This window comes from Aulonocara sp. 'chitande type north' Nkhata Bay, linkage group LG7 (assembly GCF_057382095.1).
Source record: "Aulonocara sp. 'chitande type north' Nkhata Bay isolate Kocher_YH1m ecotype deep benthic linkage group LG7, A_spYH_male_GT1.1, whole genome shotgun sequence".
Taxonomy (NCBI): Eukaryota; Metazoa; Chordata; class Actinopteri; order Cichliformes; family Cichlidae; genus Aulonocara; species Aulonocara sp. 'chitande type north' Nkhata Bay.
Window position 1 is genome coordinate 13,772,290 of NC_141350.1, and position 23,675 is coordinate 13,795,964.

Here is a 23,675-nt window from a genome sequence, read left to right on the forward strand (position 1 = left end):
ATAACACAATAGGTTCAATTGATTGTGATATTTGGGAGCTATCTTTAGTTAAGCATGTGTTAAACTGGCAGCTGGGAAAAAAATTGTTTTTGCAAGTGCAACTTTGGCCATTTCATATCACCTATCTGAAGTTTTCATGATATGCACCCAGTTCTTAGAACACACTGTTCATTCCCATTAAGCACACCTGCAAGCTGCATGCTCCCCCACAGTGATATCAAGGCCAGGATGACACTCCCCTTGTCAGAATGGCTGATGTAATATTTCTCTAGCCTCATTAACAGAATCAGCCAGCAGCCAATAGCAGCAGGACAGGTTATGGCTCAGGGAAGGATGCTTTTCATTTGGGGAGCCATTCACATCGCTCCATGTGCTGCAACCTCGACAGCTCAACAGTAACAATCCCCTCAGTTATTTGCAAGCCAAATTTCTTTCCAGTCCAACTGGATTTGGAGGAAGCAGGAAAAAAGTACGATAAAATATTACCCTCTACACAGCCTAGAAAAGTTAAAATAAACAGAACAAAAATGCACACACACAAAACATGCAGCATGCAGCTGCAAATTAGAAGAGAGGGTTTCTCTTCAGTAGAGACGGGAGGTATTAATGCTAAAGAGACAAGTTCAGTTTGATGACAAGGAAATAAAGAGACTTCCTAGTGCTGTGTGACCAGGAAAATTTGAGCAGTTCAAAATAACACCATAGATCCCTATCATAGGGGGGGGGGGGGGGGAGAAGAAAACATAAAATGATAAACATAATGTACAGCATGACGTGGCTGACTTAGATTGCAATACAAAGTATCCTGATCTCTTAAATGGGGGGTAGGCCTACTTGTCCCAACATAACACTACTCCAGACAACTGCCACCTGCCAGGTGCACTTTCAGTTTATTACAAGTAAGACAGTTGTGTACCGTCTGTTTTCTCTGGACACAATCCAGACCTGGATGTTTCACTTTGTTAGGAGATAGAGGGCTTTCACAAAGATAAACATGTCTTACACTAATGCGATCCATGGGTTTCGTCACTTTTGCCCTTTGGACATCTTGTAAAAGCATTTGGGGAAGTTGTTCTAAAAAGCTCAAACCATCTTAAAGCAAACATAAAGAAAATTTCCAAAAATGCACAAACAAAATGAGGATGTATCGTTGTTACCAAGTCAAGGATTTCCGTATCATGACAGTTTTATTTTATGTGGTTCTGCAGTAAAACCAGTCTGTCAAACTGCCTGGTGGGAAAAGAGTTTCTGTTGCCTTGTGTCAGATAATTAATCCCCAGAGGCACCAGGACAGCATCTATAGAATTAAATAAGAAGGATGTTGTTCACACTATAATGCATAGGTGTCAAACTCTGGCCCGCGGGCCAAATTTGGCCCGCAGCCTAATTACATTTGGCCCGCGAAGCCATACCAAATTACTATTAGAGCTGGCCTACTGGTATTATACAGCTAATATATATATATTGTTTAGTATTAAGCTATGCTTGTTCCAAATTCAGTTTTTCAGCAAAACTTGTTTGAGTCCATAAGAAAAGATTCATTTTTATATCTGGAGGAAGATTTTTTTTTTTTTAAATAAATATTAATGTTAGCCCGCGACTTTGTTCCAGTTTTGAATTTTGGCCCACTGTGTATTTGAGTTTGACACCCCTGCTATAATGTATGACATGGCCAGAACATGGATTTAATGACTTTTTGTTTCATGCAATGCTTTTATACTCATTTGCAATTCTATATTTTTCCTTTTGTCATGGTTCCCCATATGACCATCTAAAGGATCTCTCACTAATATCATACAGAGCCCAGAACAGAGAAGTGCAGTCTGAATCAGCATTATATTTTATCATTTATTTTATATACACACACACATATGAACAACCAAGCTTACATATACACACCATGGGCATGAATGTCATGGTAATTTTGGGCTTTTTATTATTTTAAAAATTCCCAGAGTGGAATGATTGTTCACCATTCATCTTCAGTGACTTTAAAAAACAAAAAAACAAGAATTCATTTTGGATTTGACAGGGTCAAAATATAAATGCAGGCTCAAACATATACATGCACTTACTTACATTTTTTAATAATTGGTGCTGAAGGTTCTACAGTGTCTTAGGTCGACAAAGCCAAGGTCTAATAACTCGTCATTAGCGACTGATTACAACTTTTAGTGACTGAGAGGGTGCCAACCAAGAAAGACGCTCCTCCTCCAAAAGCAACACCTTTAAGCTCGACTGATATTTGCAGCTGTCCACATGTGAACAAGCCTTCTGGAAAAAAGTTTTATGGTCAAAGATGTGACAAAGATTGAGACAATAAAGAGGTATGTTTGGAGGAGCACAGGTGTGGCTTTCAAATGGACAAACACTGTAGCAACTGTCAAGCATGGTGGTGGTAGCAGCATGCTCTGGGGCTGTTTTGCTTCCAGCAATACTGGCAGAATATTAAAGGAGGAGGACTACCTCCAAATTCGCCAACTTTTTCTCAAATCAAGAGCTGGACAGGACAACAATCCAAAAACTAAACCTGGTTTTGGAATAGATAAAGCAAGCTTCAGGAATCACCTTCCCCGACCCTAATGAAAATGTGTGGACTATGCTTAAAAGGAAAACAACCAGAGTTAGAAATGATCATGCACCCAATTCTTGTTTTTTTTTTTTTTTAAGTCATTAAAGGCACATCCTGTATGTCTGATATGATTGATTATGCTCAATAATCGATCCTGGAAAAAGGACACTTCAAAGAACTAATTAAAACCCATAGAAAACCCCAAATTACAACGGCTTTCATGAATCTGATGGGAATACATGACTGAAATTTTAACTTGTTGCACTTTTGTCTCTTTACCTTTGATAATGACAACAATTTCAGTTCCTTTAGCAAATAAACAAAATGTATAATCACACATTTTACAGCTTGGAGTATAAATATGGCCTTTTTAACAGGTATATTATTAGATGTTCATTTAGAGAGGTACTTAGCAAACAGTAATGTGGCATGTTGCAGTTTTCATTATCCTTATATCTATATCTGAATACGTCAGCTAACATTAAACAAAAAGAATAAACAAAGGTAAATTCAGAGGAAAGCCTTTCCAGGAAAAACAAGTCGAGCACATCGTAAACAGGCTCAAACTGTCTGTTCAAGTCAGGAAAAAATGCATAATACAAAACGCACTTTCATGTCATCTCTGAGAGATGCAGCTGTTGCTACCTTATCTTTTATGTTACTTGGGATACCAAATAATGTGTTACTATCTAAACAAAATAAATATACAAAAAAAACAACACAAAACTGTTTAAAATGTACCTCAAAAAACTGATGGTGACAGCTAAAAATTAACGTCTCACACTACCAACTTTTTTGTTTTTAACCTCTGGGATGATCAGGCTCCAGAGGTGATATGATGGGAATTAATGTTGAAAAAGTCAATGCACGTCTTTGAAATGTAAAGCTGCTGTGCCCCAACAGGTTTAACAATACCAAAAGAGGATTTAGAGAGATGCCAGTCATGATGTTCTGGAGACACCCACACATTCTAAGAAGTGAATTTATGAAGTAAAACAGGTGAAAGCAAGTAAATGAGTTTACCATGGGTGTGTTGGACCGTGGCAGTTTGACAAATCCAACAACAAGGCATAGTGTTTGTTTTTCTTTGGCCTTTTGTGTTTGCTTGGATGTACAATATGACGTTCATGCTTCCAAAGATGACTCATCTGGTTTCTGAAGATACTCTTTGACAAGACTGACAATTGTCGATACTTCTGCCATGGCACCTTTACCTATGGAAAAACAAAGAATTATGAGCTATACAAATGTCTTCTGCAGAAAACTATAAATCAGTCAGTGCCTGAAGGAAAATACAAAGAAGACATGTACACGATTGCAATGCAAATGCTCATGCACATTCTTCACATTCATAAATACACTACACTACACTCAAGCTGTTTGCATATAAATCTGAGCCAAACCCCACCGATGAATCAAAAAGACAGCACTATTAGCAACAAAACTCATAGGCACAGCTCCACCATTTTATTTATTCTTTTATAACACTTTATGCAGTACATCTCCAAAATAGATGAATTGATTAGAATTTTGAAGCTTTAACTGTATCCATGTGTACATCTGCACATGTTTGTGCTTCACTGGGTAAATGGGTTAAATGCAGAGGAACTATCTCCCTATGGGAACTAACACGCACACTTTAGTCATTAGATTAATGTACCAAGGTCAACTGTATGAATTGACATAGTATCAATCAATGTCTTAAACTGAGTTATACAATCTAGGTGACACTTCATTACTTTTCCACTACACAGAAAGTGGTTTACAAAGCCAAGACGTAAACATGACATTAAAAAGTCCAGTGTTAGATATCCTTGAAAAACATTGTGAAGGGAAGTTGTTCCCACTGAATCTATTTCTAGCCTTTTGTCTTCTGTCCAACTTTCTTTGCACTTGCTATAAGACTAAGTCATTAAAATTAGTACTTTCAGTTCCTTATATTAGCACTTTCTATGCTTATTTATACTTTCCTGTACTCTTAGTGGATGTTAATAGGAAACTTCTTTTGACTTAGCTGAAAACACAGCTTAATAAACAGCAGCCTAGGGTAACTAGAAGCAGGATAATCAATACTTACCATGGACTATAGTTATTTATACTAGGTTATATTAAAGGTGGACACTGCAGCTGTGGACAGTGTTTTTTCCAGAAATAATTTCTCAGAATAAAGTAGTCGACACACCTGCTACAGATATAGATTTAGCAGATGCAGCAGCCTCACACAGCATGTTAAATATGAACGCTAAGTATCAGCAGTGCTGTCAGCATTGGTATCTAGCCATCCAAGCATTTTAGGAGATAAGCTCCAGTTAGCAAAAAACAACAAATTGTATTAACGGGGAAGAAAAATGAAATGAACGGAAGTTGTGAAGAGTTAAGTAGATAAAATGGTAGCACCTTATACAAAAATAGACCATGCAACACAAGTTTTTGCATTTACAAATCGCACCATAAGTCTTAAAGCACATGAACTACAAGTATGTGATGCCAACTTTAGAACTTGTACGATCTATACATTTCACTTGGTTGCTATTTATGCTATAACAGTGCTATAAAAGCTACTGCTTTAGAGTGCATGGTTGATCACAACAACACACGCAACACAAAAAGTAGCTTCTACCAGAGCCACAGAAAATGGTGTCAAATACGTGTAGCATTTTCCATCAAGGCCTATTCATTTTTATCTTGTGGTGAGTTTGAGTGCTGGGTTATTCTTGAAACTACCTGCATTGTAAGACATGCCATGTCATCCTAGTAAATCTAAACACTGGTAAGATGTTCACATAGTTTGTCCAAGTCTCTTAATACTTTGCTTAGCCACATGACAGAATGAAAAACAAGTCCTTGATACAAAAAAGGGAAGGAGGCAGTTTTAGATGTTCTTGGATAATCCCTTTGTACCACAGTTATCTCTTAAGTACAGTGTCTTTGGAAAGGAACTAAAATATGCCTCTCGTAGGTAACTTACTATGTCAAGTTATGTGACACAGTTTAACAGTGAGCACTGAGCAGGTTGATATGACCTCACACACAGCTGGCTACTGTGCCTGGTAATTAAGAGCAATTCACGAGCCACTTTAATCTAAAATCATCCTTGGGATAAGTCACCTTATCAGAAAAAAAGGAAGCATGTGGCATGTGATTTGGAATAAGGTCTGTTTACCTATAGCAGCTAATAGTCACAGTGTGCTGGTACATAGTGTACTTTTTACAGCCACAGGACACTGAAATCAACACAACTGGTGAAGGAGAATTTGTGTTAAGGAAGAAGGTAGAAAAACTAGCCTTTGAAACTATTTTTTTAAAGGTGAGATTTGACCTCTTGTTTTATCTGCCTGTGATGCTGTGTGTCACCTGGTCTAATCACTGTTACATGCCACTCTCCTTATTCACCTTTGGACCCCTGATGTCATATGATTTACTCACTACTGTCACGTTTCTTGCCTGCGCAGTTCAAGTAGTGTTTGCTCCTGCTATATACTATATATAAAAGGAGGACGTAACCCACATTCATCCTTAAAGAGGCATTTTTTTTTAAACTGCCATCAGGGGGGAATTTCCCCTGACTGCAAAAAGTAGTCCAATCATATAGACGTGCATGAGTTTTTATACTCCAGGTGAAGACACCTGGAGTATAAAAAATATATAATAGCAAATATATGAGCTACAGATACAGTTACGGGTTTACAGTAATAATAAATAAATAAATAAATAAATAAATAAATAAAGACAAAGTCCAAGATGGGTGTAGTAAAATAAGTCACTGGCTCCATGGCATGTGTGAATATTAATCTCCAGCTATTTTAAAGCCATAATAATCATGTCAGTCTTTTTTTAAGGAAATTGTAAGATACTCACTTGAGTAAGGCTCACAAATGTGAGAATATGATGTCTGCTGTTGCATAATTCTAAGTTCTAAGTAAAATATGTAAATTTCAACCCTTTTTCAATTTCCAACGATCTGAGAGTCTGAGTAAATATTAGCAAAGGTTAAATATATTTAGTTCCTCCTCATATTAAAACTCACCTTCATCTCCACACACTAGCTTTTTGGCAACGCAGGGGATTTCCACATATCCAAACTCTTTCAGTCTGGATACCTGCTGGGCTGTAATAGGATGCAGCCACATAGCTGTGTTCATTGCAGGGCAGAAGAGAAGAGGACGACTGGTATCCCAGGCTCTTACCACACACGTCTGAAATGACAAATACACATAAACCTGGAAATCATTTCACAGAAATTCTGCAATAAATGATTATTTGCAAAATCTTTAGTGTTTCGTCTTCTTACCAGCAGATTATCACAAATACCACTAGCAATCTTTCCAAGACTGTTGGCATCAAGAGGGGCAATGACAAGTAGATCTGCCCAACGCCTTAGCTCAATGTGTAGCACAGGATCAGATCTCTGTTTCCACAGCTAAATGAGAGACATGCTGTTTGAAATGCATCCAGTTACACAGTCACATCTTCACTTCTGTCTGGAATGCACAAGTTAAACCAGTGTTTTTATGTCTCAGAATTCTCACAAGTAACTCCAGTGTTTTCAAGTTAATAATGGGCAACTCATACCACATTTCATTTTGCTCAGTATGGCACTGTACAGTATTCCTTCACCTATTTTATTTGAAGAGCCCAAGCTGACCTTCATATTGATTATATATGTCATGTTAATTTGTCTTTTCTATATATATATATATATATAGCTATATATGTTTTCAGTGTAATAATGGCTACATTAGAATATCATACTCGAGTTAGTTATTACCTCCCATTCATCCTCGTCACTGTAGATTTTGACTGACACCTCAGCAGAATTATAGAAGTGCTTGGCATGCTCTGTAGTGACTACACGTACATCCACCTACAGCATGACAACATAAATGACATAAATGACAGTGACTGCAGAAGAGAGAGATAGATAGATAGATAGATAGATAGATAGATAGATAGATAGAGTGCAACAATACACAAAATTCACGGTTCGGTTCGATACTTTGGTGTCACGGTTCGATATTTTTTCGATACAAAAAAATGTTCATGCCTTTTTAATTTGTCATTTATTAAATTTTCACGGCACATTCCGCACCACATCTCTGTGCGTTCATCATTTGTTTGAAGCCAGCTCACCTCCTGCAACTACTTTTCCGAGAATACGCGCTTCTTTTGTGGTTCGGACTCCTTCTGACATTTCTTTGGAGGTGGAGGAACATTACAGTAATTGCTTAAAGGAGCTTGCTTCTTCGACATCTTTAAGAGTTCTAAACAAATGTCTGTCCTCCTCCTTAAAATCTTATGTATGCAAACACGCGTTGCAACTTCTTATCTTGTGCCCATTTTTTATTTTGACAGCGAATGCGCACCTGCGGACCACTTATGTGCAGCCCTGGTTATTTCGCTTGTCATATTGCAGCCACAGAAATTCTTTTGTCCATGAAACCATAAAGCTGCACTTTCTTTTTGCCTTATAGTCTGATTTGTCATAACTTCTCCGTTTTGTGGTAAACTTTTCTTTGGCTGTCACTTCTTCACCCTGACCTGTCTTATTTGGCTCAGCAGAACTAAAATATTGTGGCGAGCTCAGACAAGAAGGAGACGGAGGTATCGTTTGGTCTTGCTTCCCGTGAGCTAGCCAGGGAGCACAGCCGTTTATTGACATCTGCAGAAGAACACTGCCGCTAGCTAACTGCTCAGCGCGGCAACAGCACAGCAACAACAACAACACCACCACACAGGGCGCCCTCTGACCCCGGAAGGACACACCGTCGCAGCGAGAGGGCGTCACCCGTCACTATGGCAACATAAACAAAACATAACTGTACAAACAGAACCCCGAACAGCCCTGACCCGCTACATAGCCCCCACCTAAGGGGTCAGTCGTCCCCGACGACCCCATTACCCCACACAAAGTCCTGCAAATGTCCAGGTGCCTTCTTTTGGCGCACCGGCCGGTCACGGTCACTCGGGTCAGAACATGGGTGCCACCATCATCCCACTTCTGACACCAATGTGGCGAGCTCAGACAAGGAGGAGACGGAGATATCGTTTGGTCTTGCTTCCCGTGAGCTAGCCAGGGAGCACAGCCGTTTATTGACATCTGCAGAAGAACACTGCCGCTAGCTAACTGCTCAGCGCGGCAACAGCACAGCAACAACAACAACACCACACAGGGCGCCCTCTGACCCCGGAAGGACACACCGTCGCAGCGAGAGGGCGTCACCCGTCACTATGGCAACATAAACAAAACATAACTGTACAAACAGAACCCCGAACAGCCCTGATCCGCTACAATATATATCCTGCTGCTTTTACACACGCACTCACATAATGCTCAGCGATTCTCTGCACGATCAACCTCTCACATGTTTAAGCTTGCTGCGGGAGATTTCACTTGTCATGTTTGCATAGTAAGCTAACGATTGATAAGACAATGTCAGAGGAATTGGTGCGCAAATTATCATCACTCACCAATCAGTGCTGTCACTCTCTATACACAGTTCGCGCGATTGCAAAGTGAAAGCAAAAAAACAAGCGCAAATTCAAACGCCACTTCAATATGTCACATATTGGCAGTGGCTCACCGATGCCAATGACATAATTACCCGGCTACATTTCCGAAAGAATGCAAAAGCATTGACATAGATTTTTCCTTCCTACAATAGCCCGACGGGCAGGGTAGCCCGTCTGAAAAAAATCGCTAGCCCCAGGACATCGGGCTAGCGATTTTGCGAGCCCTGTATCTGATTGAGGAATCACTCATCTTTGGAAAAGAGAGTTTATTACAGAGAAATGCCTCTTTCCAAAATAAAAGCTATACTATCCGCTTCTTCTGGGCTATATTCTCAGCAGCATAAGGAGAATCATGTGCTAACAGCTGTCTAAATGACTCGGCTAAAGTTAGTAGCATGCTTGTTGTTTTTGTCTTTGCACTAGGATGATGTAAATGTGCAGTCATATTCGTTGTGTTCCCACTAGTGCTTTCAGGTTAATCTCGTTGAAATGACCTTAACGCCACAACACGGCAAATCTCCGTTAACGAGCTACCGCCGATCGCCCTGTGCATGGGGCTAGACGGCCAACACGTTAACAAGCTAACTGCGCTAACACACTAGTTCCCACCTATGTAATTGAGCATTGCATGGCACATCCAACATACTGTTTTACTTTAGTCCATGACTCGCTTACCTTCAGGGTCATACGTCACATGAAAACCAAAATAATTCCAAACGCCAGATCTGAATGAGAGTGGGGGAGGTCCATGTTGCAAGGAGAGCTTAACTTCTGTCTCGCTAGCTTGCCCTGCGCTCTTCCTTCTGACTATGCTGTCTGTGTTGAGCGCTCAGTGGATCTGCGCTCGACAGTGCAGCCTAGGCGGAGTAGTCAAACGCAGATTCACTGAGCGCTCAACACAGACAGCATCGTCAGAAGGAAAGTTGATAAAATAAATTACAAATGTTGTATTGTTCGATACATATGCGTACCGAACCGAAAGCACTGTATCGAACGGTTCAATTGCACCCCTAATAAATAGATAGATAGATAGATAGATAGATAGATAGATAGATAGATAGATAGATAGATAGATAGATAGATAGATAGATAGATAGATAGATAGATAGATAGATAGATAGATAGATAGGGGGAAAAGGGAGGGAGACACACATCAGTAGTATGAATTTCCTTTTCCACCACATCCCATTTAAAATTGAGATCTGATGACTGTGGATGCCTGAAAGCCACTTGTGTACAATGGATTCACTGTCATGTTCACAAACCAGTTTAACATGATTTGAGCTTTATGGCATGTTATCCTGCAGGAAGCAGCCATCAGAAGATGAGTACTCTGTGGTCATAAATGATAGACATATTTAAATGATGACTTAAATGTACTAAGAGGCCTGGAGTGTGCCAAGACAATATCCCCCACAACATAACACCACCTTCAGCCTGAACAATTGAGACATGGCGGGATGGATCCATGTTTTATGATCTTTATACCAATTTCCCACCCTACCATTTGAACATTTTTCCAAACTTCTTCTGTCCAATTTTGGTGAGTCTGTATGAACTGTAGCCTCATTTTTCAATGTCTAGCTGACAGGCATGGCACAGGGTGGGGTTTTGGCTAAGGTTCGATGAGTTGTGCATTGAGAGATACTCTTCTAGTACCATGGTTGTAACATGAGGATTTTGAATTACTCTCCTCTAACCCTGGACGTCACAAAGGCATTTTCACCCAGAAAGCTACCATTCACTGGACATTTTCTCTTTTTTGGGCTATTCTCTGTAAACCCTAGAGATGATTGAGTGGGAAAATACCAGTAGATCAGCAGTTCCTGAAATACTCAGAACAACCTGTTTGCGGCCCACAAACATGCTACGTTCAAAGTCACTTAAATCACCTTTCATTGCCATTCGGATGTTCAGATGAAGTTAAGCAGGTAATCTTGACCATGTCTACATGCCTAAATGCTTGAGTTGCTGCCATGGGATTGGCTAAATAGATATTTGCATTAAAAAGCAGCTTAATTGGTGTACCTAACCAAGTAGCAAGTGAGTGCAGATAGAGTCTACATAGGTATGAATTTCTGTTTACTCTAAGTTTTTACATTATTATAGAGTATTTTTTTAAACAATTACCACTACCACTAGTATGCTTGAATTAATTCATCAATTGTTTTATAATTAGCAGGGCTTGAGCAGGTGAAGTGTTCATTCTTTCTCAAGTAAATAAATACGTCATACTAGTTGTTACAGAGAAGATTTTCCTACAACTGACTGTTTAATTAAAAAAAGAATGATGTTTACAAGACATTACTGCTTCCAGTGACATCCGTGATCCCACATCATTTTGTTGGAAATTAAATTGACTGATTGTCTCTCTGCTCCATGGGATGTGCATCCATGCATATTCTCGCATGTTAAACTCAAATGAAGCAATTATTCTTAGTTTGACAGGCCAAATATTTCTCTCTACAGGTATTAGCTATTACACATACAATTTAAAACTATTTGCATTGCTATGCAAACGCATAGCTTCATCACCCTGTTTACTACAAAAGTCCTAACACACTTTATTTAGTATATTGCAAAACCTTTCCCACACTAATACCAACACTGTCATATATTATCCCCGTTTAACATTTACGTCTTCAAATGTCGTTTTCTCTATTTTCATGGACGACCGTTGTGGTTTTTAATTAACAGGCAGATATTGCTGGCTCAGATTTGCTCTGTTTATTTAATAACTAGAATATACTGCGTTTGTAGCGATGCTGCCTAACATCCCCATCTTGCGGTAAAGGTGAGCTTATGCGTATTATGCCACTTAGATAAACAATAAATGTATATAGATGCTTGTGCTATTATTTGCTAACTATGTACGGGGAAAATAGAAACATTCATGATATGCAAACATTAACTAATATGAAGCAACTCACCCCGGAGAGTTCAAGAAGCTGGGAGACCAAAAGAGGCAGTTTCAAGGCTGCGACGCTTCCTGTCACTCCAACAAGGACATTAAATGTCCCGGAAGTTTTCAACAAATCAGTTTTTAAACTTGACATATGGTCGTCTTGCTGCCTGTTAGCAAACTGCCAAAAGAAAAATTAGACAACCTGTCGCGTTCCTGTGACACTTCCGTAAATATTCACTTAGCCAATCAGGGAAGAGCACGTCTAACGTTTGTGCCTCCTGCACGAGCGCGTCTCAGCACTGATCAGTGGAGAGCGCGCACGTTCGAAGAATATTCTGGGTAATTGCTAAAGTCCTTCCAGGGCAGCTAGCATGAAGCGTGGAGCGTTCATTCATTGTTTGCCCGATTAAAAAAAACTGATCAAAAACGCAATAATGGCACTCACACCTCTTGTTTATTGGGCTCAACGCCATGAAGACATTTACCTGCGAGTTGAGCTGACAGATGTTCAGGTGAGAGTACCTCCTGCAGTTGCTTGTCACGGGCAAAACGCTTTAGCATGGTTCTGACTTTTTTTTTCTTTTTTTTTTTTAAGCCTTGTGTTTGGGCCTCTGATGGTAAATGGGAAGCAATGCAAATACAGACGAAAGGTTCCTGTAAACGTTATCCTGCTGGATAGCTGTACTATTTGCATACTGTATGAGAACTGAGATCTCTTATCTGATAACTGATCCATACAAAGCTCTCTGTTGAGGTCCTTCGTTCATTATGTAGTACGTCTAAAGCCACACAACCTGTTCGAACCTGTTTTTAAAACCTGTTGATTTTAAGAATATTCGTGTTAACAGTTAATCACATGGGTGAAAAGTCCTAAAAATACCCGTTGGAACTACTCGGAAGGCGGGGTGGGTGGGGGTGGTAGCATTGTTCACGCGGCGCTCGTGGGGTTATGTGTGAGGGACAGGTGTTGTTACACCTGTAGATATCACATCATCCCATACTACATGCTACAGGAGGGCTTCTCAGCACTCGTTTTCTTCTTCTTTTTATAGCACTTAACTCTATTTCTGATCATGTAACAGAAGATTCAGGTTAGAGACTTTTTAACCACTTATTTTACCTGGTAATTAAATATCCTATGTGTTTTGCAATATAGTTTGTCACGGTAATATGTAACATAAGATTAATATCTTTGTTTCGGGTTTCTGTTAACAGGAAGTAAAAAAATTATTGATCTAGCGAGGAAGTATGCTTATCCTTTGCCTGTGTTTTTGCAGAATATTGACGTCCACGTGGATGAAAATGTCCTTCACTTTTCAGGTGACATGGATTCACGGATTTCATTTGCATTTGGTGATTAAAGACATATTTTTAAAAATATTTTTGTGGCATTTCATTTGTGATATCCTGTTTGTAGCCCAGGGGCATGGTGCAAAAGGACAAAATGAGTACAAGTTCAGCTTGGACTTCCTCTTACCAGTAAAGCCACAGGTATGCTGAGTAATTCTATAATTTATCTTGTGGGATCAGAAATATATCTATAGACAGAATAACTTTAAGATTGCTCTTAAATCTTTTCCTTTCCTTTCTTTGGTTTTCCTGTTTGTGCTCATTGCGTGAACCTGTAGGTCAGCTACAAGTCCACACAGCGGCAGGTGAACATTACAGTGCACAAAATACAGCGAGGTTGGTGGGAAAGGCTGACTCTCCGGGAGCGTAAACCTGTCTTCCTGGCACCGGACTTTGATCGCTGGCTGGACGAGTCAGACGCTGAGATGGAAATCAGAGAAAAGGTAAGAGTACAACTTGGCATTTGACAATTGTTACTAGATGACACTCGCAGATAAAGATTAAAAAATGTCAGTATGACTAAAATAATTGATTAAAGACTGTACTATTTTCATTTTTTAAATACTTTTAAAAGGAGGAGAAAAAGAACAGGCTGAAGGCTTCAAGACAAAAAGAAGAAGGTGGGTGCAGATAATATATTGCACTTGAACATTCTGTTTTATCAGATGGCTTTGAAGGGAAAACTGCTGATACAATTTTCCAATTTCTTTGAAATATTTCAGGGTTCGTCAGCCTGAAAACTGTGTTCTTGATTGTGTACAACCTGGTCCAGTTTCTTGGTTTTTCATGGATCTTTATCAACATGACAGTGCGCCTGTTTATCATTGGCATAGGTGTGAAAATATATTACACAGGAGAAGCTGAAAGTGTCACTTACTTCACAGAAAACTGGTTAAAACATGTCCGTTCAAAACTCTTTTCAGATTCCCTCTATGACACATTTCACACAATTTCGGATGTGATGTTCTTCTGCCAGATCCTGGCATTAGTAGAGGTCCTGAATGCTGCTTTTGGTGTAGTCAAGACAGGTGTTATACCAACTCTTATACAGGTATGGGATGGGTTTTTTTTGTGTTTTTTTTTTGCCTGAGTTCAAGTTTCCTAAAGTTACAGATTGAGCACCAATACACATCTTTTGTTTGTGCACTAGGTGGTCGGAAGGAATTTTATCCTCTTCATCATTTTTGGTAGTCTGGAGGAAATGCACCACAAGCCAGTTGTGTTCTTTGTTTTCTATCTGTGGAGTGCTATTGAGATTTTTAGGCAAGTATGCATTTTCCTACTGTCTACAGTAAACAGTCATCTAGTGATATATAGTACAGCTTTAGCCAGTTGTATTTAAATAAAACTAAAATTGGATAAGATTTAGAGCTTTGCAAATGTTTGGAACAGTTACAGTTTTTTGTTAGATTTTATTCACATTTCAGCCTTGAAACAGGCAAGTAGCAGTTGCATCTGAGCTATAATTTTATAAGAATGTGTAACTGTGGATGCAACTTTGTGTAATTTTATTTGGAGCATGACTTTTTTTTCCCTTAACCAACATGCTCATCCTTTTTCAGGTATCCCTTTTACATGCTGGGCTGTTTCAATACAGAGTGGAAAACCCTCACTTGGCTGCGGTATACTGTCTGGATGCCACTGTATCCACTAGGTGTTTTAGCTGAAGGTAGGCTTTTTTTTTTTTAAACAAAATTTGATATAAAAAACATGCAAACATGTTTATAGACTCTATTATATATACTCTTATCTCTCAATCCCACGTAGCTCTTGCAGTGATCCAGTCCATCCCCATCTTTGATGAATCTAAACTCTTCAGCATTCCTCTGACTAAAGTGATTGGCACCTCTGTCAGCTTCTCTTACTTCCTGTACATTTATCTTGTTCTTATGTTTTTGGGTAAGTCCCCACATGAACTGTCTCTCACATGACACATATATTCTAACTTAACCACTGCTGCTCTGATATTAATCTTGGTTCCCCCTCCCCCCCCACAAAAGGACTTTTTATCAACTTTAGCCACCTTTACAAGCAGAGGAAGAGGCGCTTCCGGACCAAAAAGAGGAAAGCAAATTGAGACTCAACACCAACAGCATTCCTTGAACACCTTTGCTGCCTGCTTATTCCTCGACCTTTGTTTTTAATAATCATCATCCTTATGTCAAATTTATTATCAACTCAATTTTTGACAGCCTGTCCATATAAAAACTAAAATGACTTCCTTTATGGCTATTATTAACACAATAGATGTGCAATGAGTACAGAAATACTGCATCGAGCAAACTTATTCGTGACCAAGTTTGCACACACATACCGGTACATTTCCATAGCACCTGTGTGATAGTGCCCCCCCCCCGCTCTTAGTCTTGTTTTTCTCCCACGCAGCGCTATTTTGAGAAGCACTGATAAGAAAACCCTGTTATCATTTCATATTCAGTCACTGCCATATGTATAAAGAAAACAAGTCATCATTCCACATGATAAGCTCTTGGTTATAATTTCACAATTCCAAGCCATTCCACAAAGCTCAGGGACAAATAACCAGACTGCTTAAAAAAAAAAAGTGTCCATTGTGCTCAACAACAACCTTCAAGGAGCAATGTTAAATTGTAACAGGTTTTTTCTGGCTGCTTTTTTATTATTTGCACTTGAATTACGAATGCCAACATTAATAGCTGTTTACTCTGTTCTGTAAATGTGGCAGTTATTTGACAATGAATAAAAACCTAATTTTAATGTGGTTATTGTGTCAAAAGATTCCTACAAAGGAACATTTATAAAAACAAAACAACACTGAATCCCAAAGATGACTTCGTAAAATAATCCCGTGAACGTCTTTACAGGGTGTATGCAACACTGCAGCACATTGGTCCACGCAGGCGGAGCCTATGATATTTTGAGTTCATTCATACAAATTCGGATGCGGCTCAACTTGAGAAATCCGTGTGCATGGGAACAATGTTGTGATCAAAAGCAGCATACTGGGAGTCACCAGTGCTGGCCAATTTAAGCTGCTGTGCAGCGTGGGAGAGCTGGAAAGCAGCATCAGGATGTGCCGAGTCTGGCAGCATGGTGCACTCTCTCTCCAGCAGATCGGCAACTCCCTTCAGGAGCTCCCAGAAACCAAAAGCCAAAGCAGCCTTACGTAGACGGTTCAGCTCCTGTCAGAATCAAAATGAAAATATAACATTTCATTTTTGGAAAAAAACAAACATAGCTTTAAAAATTATAGTTTAGAGCCACTCCAGCTAATCTTACCTTATAGAAGGTCTGAGTTTTATCTGGCAGTTTCCTGGCATTCCTCAGGATCTTCTGGACATCAGTCTGTACAATGACAGCATAAAAAACGAGTCAATGAATCAAAAGGCCCCTTAAATGTTTTGACCAATGAAATGTTTTTATATTAGTTTTAGTGATTACGGCTTGAAAACCTGAAATCCAGTATCTCAATTAGTAGAATATTTATTAGTTGATCTGTATTGGAAATTGTTGGTTCACCGTTTTGTTAAGTACAGAGTTAACAGCCATCTACAAGATGATTTTAGAGTACTCTATGCGCAGATCTTCTGATAAGCTTCAGTGAGATGCAGATTTCCCTTTTTCAGCAGGAGTAAGCACACATTGCTAAATCTATGAGCAAATGGTTTGCAGACAATGTTATTACTGTGCATGACTATAGCCAACTAATCTGATCTAAATGCCAAAGAGAATCTGTGAGATAATGTCAGGAAGATGAGAAACACAGACAAGCTGCACTATCGGCCATCTATCTATCAAAGCAACCTAGGCTTCAGTGCAGATCATCTCCATGCCACGCCGCCTTGATAAATAATAAAAGCACTCAAACTAAGTGCTGAGTGTTTACATGAACTTTACAGTAGGTGGACATTTCTTTATTGTCAATCTTTTTTTGATTAAACTTAGGAAGCATTTTAATAATCTGAGACACTGGATTTCCGTTTTTAAATGAGCTATAAACCACAAGCCTCAAGATTTATATCAAATAGTAAATATTTCGTCATATTTTTAGGAAATATTTCACTTCGTGTGTAATGATTATTGAATAAACTACAAAAACGAAAAACCTTTTGATGACATTTTCCTTTGTTTTTTTAAGATTCACTAATATAAGATTACATAGTTGGTCATGTAAAGATTACTCTGAATGACAGACTTGGACTGACCTGAAGAATCAATATTTGTTTGATGGCGACAATATTGACAAAATCAAATACCAGAAATTCCTGGAGTAATTATTAATCACAGGAACAAGAATTTCAATAAATATTAACCAAGCTCTGCTGAAGAGAGTTCAAACAAAGTAGAGACTTGCTGAGCCCCCTGTAGAGGCAGTGAACAGAGCAGCCTCTGAGAAGCCAAGTAACTCATTAGTCAATTGCAAGAAATTAATCTGAAGCTATTTTGACAATTTCGCAAATAAGCCTTTTTTTCTTCTTCTTACACAGAAATGTCAGAAATTAATCGCTTTCTGGGTTTTTTTAAAAACAGAAAGCAGTTCATTAAAAGAATATAATTAGATAAATTTATCACTGACAGAAATGTATGAAATGTTTGTCTTTTCTCCAAACTTTCAAGAGAAAAATACTCTCACGCAGTAATTTTACTTCACCTGTAGTCCACTGGCCTTAATCCACACGGTCACATTCTGGGCATAGCTACGTTTCACCTGTGGTTGTACAGGAAATGGACTTTTACTGTCATCCTCTCCGTAGGGATTATCAGCCGCTTCTGTGACATGAGAAAGGTCACGGGACAACATAGTGAGGTCAGTCAATACACTGCATCATGAGACACGTGAGAAACCCAGGTGAAGTATTAACTACTTGATCGTGTCCACAGTCTGTTGTTCTTTAGGAATACTTGTGCATGGGTCATTGTGTCACATGTTAAATAAAACACAGAGTTTCAGAATATCCCTAAAATGGTTTCCGGATTAATTTAAGCCACTGGGGGAAAAAAGAAAAAAAAAATTTAAAGACAGTGCACTTAGAAACCCCATATAATCTTTTGTAAACACAGAACTCTTCATATTTGCTCATTTGACCCTCATCTGCAATGAAACTTGGCATGGTGGAGAGATTAAAAAAACAAAAAGTCACCTGAGATTGGTCCCAAATGTGATATCTTGCCCAGCCAGGGCAGAGGCTCCGGACCGGGATCAAAAAGAGACATCATCAAGTTTGATTTCTTCTTGCTGTCTGCCTGGGAGTACAACATGCCGTACCACTCCGGCCTGAGGGGCAAAAAAGCAAACTACATATACAATTTGTTTGCATAATATAGCAGTCTTTATGGTGCAGGTTAATATAAAAGAGTTTATATAACAGCTCTGCTGCATCTCACCCCAGCTGGACCAGCGCCACCATGCCTTCAACCTTCAGACTTCCATGTAAAAGTACACAAAAATTGGGACTTTTGCCTGCCATCTGACTGGCAGAAGGTTCCTCCTCAAGCTCATCTGTGGTTCCCGTACCAACTTCATCCACATCTAAAACCAAGTACACATAATAAACTAAATCATAAATATTTGCTATTCTTTATTAATCAGAAAAAAATACTTGTTTTCATTTCTGCTGTTAGACTGTGTTAGACAATTTTACTTACGTTTTTCTCATCTCTTCTATTAATGTTAGTTTTAATCTTTTACATTACAGAATGAGAGCAATTTTTTAAAGAAGTACTGAAATAAATTAGTGTGCATGACAAATAAAGGAAGCTCGAACCTCAAGGGATTTCCCAGCAGCTTTGCTCTTCCTTCCTATTTTGTTGGTTTCTTATAGTCTGAGGCATTTCCTGATTCGTTCGTTATCAACCTTATTTACTAAAATTGATTTGTTCTGCAACAGCAAACTCTAAAGTTCTTTTTTCTTTCTTTCTTAAGTGAGTTAACATAAAGCTGCTTGAACATTTGGGTGTTTACATCTAAATACGAGGAGATGTGCACAAGCTGCAAAGCTAATATGTCACCAATCCGCATTTCTCTATAACTGGAACATAGCAAAAGTATTAAAACCAACCTTTGTTTACAGCAATAGGTAATACCAAGTGTCTGGATATGACAGGAGGACTTGCAATGTCAGCAATTTCAATGAAACCCACAATCTCCAAATCTGAAAGGCATACAAGAGAAAGATTTGTTTAAAAAAAATATAGAATTTAAAGAGGATACGAAACACTAAACATATAAAGGCCAGTTTACATCGTGGAGGTCTGCTCTCAAAAACTGACATAGATGTAACACTGTCTGTGAAAGAAGTGCTTAAAGTTTACTTAAATAAGAACAGTGTAGAGGACAGACTGTTTGAATCACCAGACCGACAGAATGAAGTCAGAAACTGATTTTTCCTCCTCTAACCAGCTGTACTGTGCGGCACAATCAGCTCATGCAATCAGCTAAGTTTCTTAGCCCAGCACAAAAATGATCCCCTTAAACGGATTTTCAGTTTTAGTGTCTTTATTTTCCTTAGAGTTATTGATTCTCTCACTAGTTAGCTAACGTAAAATAATGTAAGTCTACTAGCTGCCACCAGCCAACCACATGTTGTCATGGTCCGTACTGACAGAATAAAACTTCAGCACTTATTTCTTAAATCCTGCTTCACAGTTACATCTATGTCAGTTTTTTAAAGTAGGGTTCCATGATGTAAATTAGCTTTTATGCATGTAATGTTTCATGACCTCCTTAAATTAAACTAATCATAAAATCTGAAGCCAGTACCTGTACTAACAGTCCGGGGCATAGGCTCCACCTCTTCATCCATCACGACAGGCTCAGGTCGAGGGAAGACCTGAACATCTGAGGATAGATTCCCACAGTGCAAAACCGCGTGGAAGGGAGAGTATACAAGATCGATCAGCTTCCTGGGGACATGCAGATATAGAATATGACCAAAGATGCCCTTACTAAACATATGAAAGAGGTTAAAATGTTTTTTGTGAATAATCTAAACAGTTACAGTAGTACCCAAACATGGTCTGTACACTCTTCATGCAAAGCGGTCCCTCCATAGTAAAGATTTGCCCATCCCCTCCACTAAGGCAAAGTAATTCCTCCAGGTTGTCCATGGCATCAGTCATCTGTAACTGAAATTACACAAGACAGTGGGTCTAATTTTTCAAAGCTGGGCTATTTAGCTAGATTAAGTTAAACTTTTACATATTTGCAATTTAATGGCAATTTCCACATTCTCAATTAGACTGATCATGCTTCCTGAAAGGTACTGACAGATGGAATAAATATAGATCTAGGGCTGAGACTGTGGTATGGGGAAGACTGGTGGTTGCTCCTGGGCCTCGCAGATTCCCATGTATGAAAATGAGAACTAAGAACCTGAGTGAAGGAAGTAGCCATACAATAGTCATATGACAGGGAGTGAATGAGGTGTGGTCCCCCTCCTAAAAAAATCTCCATGAGAAACTTCCCGGGCACTTGGGATACAATAGCACAAAAACTTTAACTGATAAGTGCTGTGAGGTTATCTATAGCAAATTTTTGTCTGTCGATTCTGAAATGCTGACAGAGAAATCATCTTAAACCTTTAATCAAAGGTCACCTCATCTACAAATTTCATGACGATAAACATTTCACTCACATGTACTGTACCAGTGTACCTGCACATGTGATGTGACAATAAAAGTGATTTGATGAATACCTGATATTTAATAACATGCAGGGTTTTCCCCGACTCAAAGTTGGTGACTATTTATAACCATGATTAGTGTGCATATAGTCAACACAAAAAGACTGTGCTATTTCACTTATACTTATAAGTTTATACATTTTATGTTATTTTTTTGCTATTTGAAAAATAAAATGTATTCAAATTTATTTTTTAAATAACAGCTTTGTGAAGTGACAGCCTCTTTGTTGGAAGCCAAAATGTTTTATGTGCTGGAAAACTATAGTTTGAGTCTGTGAAGGTAGAAAGCAACTGTCATACTGCTGTCATCCTAAAATGTTCACAGAAATGTGTGATTTACAGGTGTCTAACACAGGCAATATGACCCTGAATTGTGTTTTTGATAGCTGCTTCTGGTATCATGTGACTGTAAGGATGGCTCAATACCTCCTCTGCATTGGCAATACACATGATGAACAGTTTGGTAGGAAAAGGGAAAGGAAGAGGAAATTTCTTGTCATCCCCACGTTGTTTCAGTGTTTGGAGGGAGTGGCGTAAAGACCCCTTCCCAATACCAAGGGATCCATCAGTAACCAGCACCACCTACAGGACATATGGAAGAAGTACATAAACATAACTCAGTATATGAACATATGGTTCAGATCACTGCAGGAAAGCTATTCGACCAATAATAAGCAATAAATAAATCCAATAAATACAGAGGTGTGGCGATACTGAATAAAGTGTTAGCCAAATACCTGACAGGGGCAGGCACTACCCCACTCCTGCTGTACTACATTACTAACTCCATTTAGAGCTGCTTCAACACAGGTTTTGTCATAGTCTTCCAGGTTGCTCAGAGCCTCCTGTGCAGGAAAAAAAACATACGGTAATCCCAAAATCAGACCGCTTTTCAAGGAAACAAAATATACTTTGACTTTTCAGACAGATATGTCACATGAGCACACTTTACCTGCAATGCATTGTAGTCTCTGGTGAAAGGTACCAGGAGTTCCCACAGGGAAGAAAAGGCCATCAGCGACGTGAACTCCAAGCGGTAGTTTGAGGCCATGTGTTCAAACAACATATTGAGTCCGTGGACAGCCAGGTTCTTCCTCTGAAACTCTTCGATGCCATCCAATGACACTGGTCGTGTCATGGACAGAGACACGTCCATTAACACCACAGTAGGCATGCTCACCGCTTACAGATCCCAAATATGAAAACAGAAGTCCGCTGCAATGCTCCCACTGACGGTTTCCACTGCGTTGTCGTCGCTGAGGCGTATTTAGCTAGAACAACCAAATACACAGGCGCCGTCAGTAAAGATAAAGAAGAAGGGACATATGGTAACATCCGAACTGTTAGCTAATGTTGGCTAGTTTTTCGGCTAATTTACATTAGCATTATGTAACGCTACGGCAAACGAATGAAATGTTCCAGCTGCCATTTAACCAAAATTACATTATAACTATCCAAAACCTAAGATACAAAGTAAAGAAGCGGTATCAGGAAAAAAAATTACTAAAACCTACGCGCCTTTCAGTTTTTACGCTAACTAAACAATGGTTATGGTGTACTGTGCACCAGCACTTCCGTCCGGGCTGACATTAGTGTACACATCAGCGGATAGTTCCCGGGAGATAAAAAAAACAAAACAAAACCCATAACAACAACAATAATAGTAATAATAATGATAATGATGATAATAATAATGATCTGGCTGCAGACATAACTTTTTATCATCTAGAGATGATAAAAAGTCTTTGTGCAAAACAAGTCTTTTGGCGACTTGTTTTGCACAAAAGACGGGCCGATAAGCAACGCCCACTTTAAAGCCCTGACCAGTAAAGATTTGGTGGACGCGTTTCAAGGTATCTACCCACATTTTCAAAATACATTTTCACAGTTTAAATATTTTTAAATGTATTTTAGGCTTTCTGGAATCTGCTTTGATGATTAGTTTAAGATGAGACGCTACACATAATCCTATTAGTCGGACCTAAAGTAGGTTATAATGTTTACGGTGAAGACTTTTCCAGCGTCATATCCTATAACTTGAACATTCCTTAGATGTCTGCCACTATGATTAAAAATTATAATATTTGTTTTGATTATCTGAATAGAACAGAACCTCTGAAAATATCCTTATCTGGTGCTGTATTTGAGTTGTAATTGCAAAACAGTTCCTAAACTTTTTGAAGAACCTTTTTTTTAGGTTTTGAAGTGGAAGTGGGAAGTTGGGACTTTTTTTGATTGATTTTTCAAAAATGAATTGTACAAGAGGAAAACGACTGCGGCTGAAAAAGCTTCTTCTTTTTTTCCTCTTTGGGACTCTCCTCTGTTCCCTCTGTCAGCTGACTGTCAGTGCCAGACCAGGTTTGCCTCAGAACGGAGAGGATTTCAGGGGGAAATTAACAAAGATACTTGAGGTGGAATCTCTCACTGCAAAGCATGATTATGATCCCCAAGATCAGACGCATGTGGTAGATGATGTGGAAACAACCTCAGATTCCAACATACCCACCACTACTGAGTCTCTATTACTGCAAGTCACAAAAGGGTTTATCTCTGCAGCCTCTAAGCTTCCAAAAGAAATATCTACAGCAGCTCCAGCTCCTCCTGCACCGACCATCCTTCATGCTCATTATCCTCTAGATATCTTTTGGCTGGGTGATCCTTCACCTCATTGGGATCA

General features: G+C 39.0%; 3 protein-coding genes across 4 annotated transcripts; 1 reads left to right on the top strand and 2 right to left on the bottom strand.

The window, feature by feature from the left end:
• Positions 1-1,834: 1,834 nt before the first annotated feature.
• ppcdc (phosphopantothenoylcysteine decarboxylase) lies at positions 1,835-12,220 on the bottom strand. Of its 2 annotated transcripts, none has more exons than XM_086298749.1 (5): positions 12,013-12,220; positions 7,341-7,436; positions 6,864-6,992; positions 6,600-6,768; positions 1,835-3,786 (listed from the first exon to the last, which is right to left on the bottom strand). In XM_086298749.1, the coding sequence occupies exons 1-5, from the start codon at positions 12,136-12,138 to the stop codon at positions 3,698-3,700; spliced, it is 609 nt and encodes a 202-aa protein (XP_086154875.1). In that variant the 5' UTR covers positions 12,139-12,220; the 3' UTR covers positions 1,835-3,697. The 2 variants fall into 2 exon arrangements, with proteins under 2 accessions (XP_086154875.1, XP_086154876.1); XM_086298750.1 differs by lacking the exon at positions 12,013-12,220 and adding an exon at positions 9,758-9,903.
• A 73-nt stretch (positions 12,221-12,293) lies between these two features.
• hacd3 (3-hydroxyacyl-CoA dehydratase 3) lies at positions 12,294-16,077 on the top strand. The gene is made up of 11 exons (XM_086298748.1): positions 12,294-12,499; positions 13,265-13,307; positions 13,405-13,478; positions 13,616-13,780; positions 13,912-13,957; positions 14,060-14,170; positions 14,261-14,388; positions 14,488-14,600; positions 14,900-15,006; positions 15,105-15,236; positions 15,338-16,077. The coding sequence occupies exons 1-11, from the start codon at positions 12,422-12,424 to the stop codon at positions 15,412-15,414; spliced, it is 1,074 nt and encodes a 357-aa protein (XP_086154874.1). The 5' UTR covers positions 12,294-12,421; the 3' UTR covers positions 15,415-16,077.
• On the bottom strand, positions 15,816-22,752 carry ints14 (integrator complex subunit 14). The gene is made up of 11 exons (XM_086298747.1): positions 21,951-22,752; positions 21,736-21,843; positions 21,425-21,580; positions 20,323-20,441; positions 20,077-20,219; positions 19,376-19,468; positions 18,702-18,846; positions 18,458-18,591; positions 17,968-18,086; positions 16,596-16,661; positions 15,816-16,498 (listed from the first exon to the last, which is right to left on the bottom strand). The coding sequence occupies exons 1-11, from the start codon at positions 22,170-22,172 to the stop codon at positions 16,265-16,267; spliced, it is 1,539 nt and encodes a 512-aa protein (XP_086154873.1). The 5' UTR covers positions 22,173-22,752; the 3' UTR covers positions 15,816-16,264.
• Between the last annotated feature and the right edge of the window lie 923 nt (positions 22,753-23,675).

Bases quoted from the DNA above. Each gene is read 5' to 3' on its own strand.
- hacd3 (XM_086298748.1), top strand. From the start codon at position 12,422: ATGGCACTCACACCTCTTGTTTATTGGGCTCAACGCCATGAAGACATT. The intron at 13,958-14,059 runs GTGGGTGCAGAT...GAAATATTTCAG, and splicing joins TTCAAGACAAAAAGAAGAAG to GGTTCGTCAGCCTGAAAACT. The intron at 15,237-15,337 runs GTAAGTCCCCAC...CCCCCACAAAAG, and splicing joins TCTTGTTCTTATGTTTTTGG to GACTTTTTATCAACTTTAGC.
- ints14 (XM_086298747.1), bottom strand. From the start codon at position 22,172: ATGCCTACTGTGGTGTTAATGGACGTGTCTCTGTCCATGACACGACCA. The intron at 21,844-21,950 runs GTAAAGTGTGCT...TTTCCTGCACAG, and splicing joins GAGACTACAATGCATTGCAG to GAGGCTCTGAGCAACCTGGA. The intron at 20,220-20,322 runs GTACTACTGTAA...GCATGTCCCCAG, and splicing joins AGTGTACAGACCATGTTTGG to GAAGCTGATCGATCTTGTAT.
- ppcdc (XM_086298749.1), bottom strand. From the start codon at position 12,138: ATGTCAAGTTTAAAAACTGATTTGTTGAAAACTTCCGGGACATTTAAT. The intron at 7,437-12,012 runs GTGAGTTGCTTC...GTCATGCTGTAG, and splicing joins AGCTTCTTGAACTCTCCGGG to GTGGATGTACGTGTAGTCAC. The intron at 6,769-6,863 runs GTAAGAAGACGA...TTGTCATTTCAG, and splicing joins GTATTTGTGATAATCTGCTG to ACGTGTGTGGTAAGAGCCTG.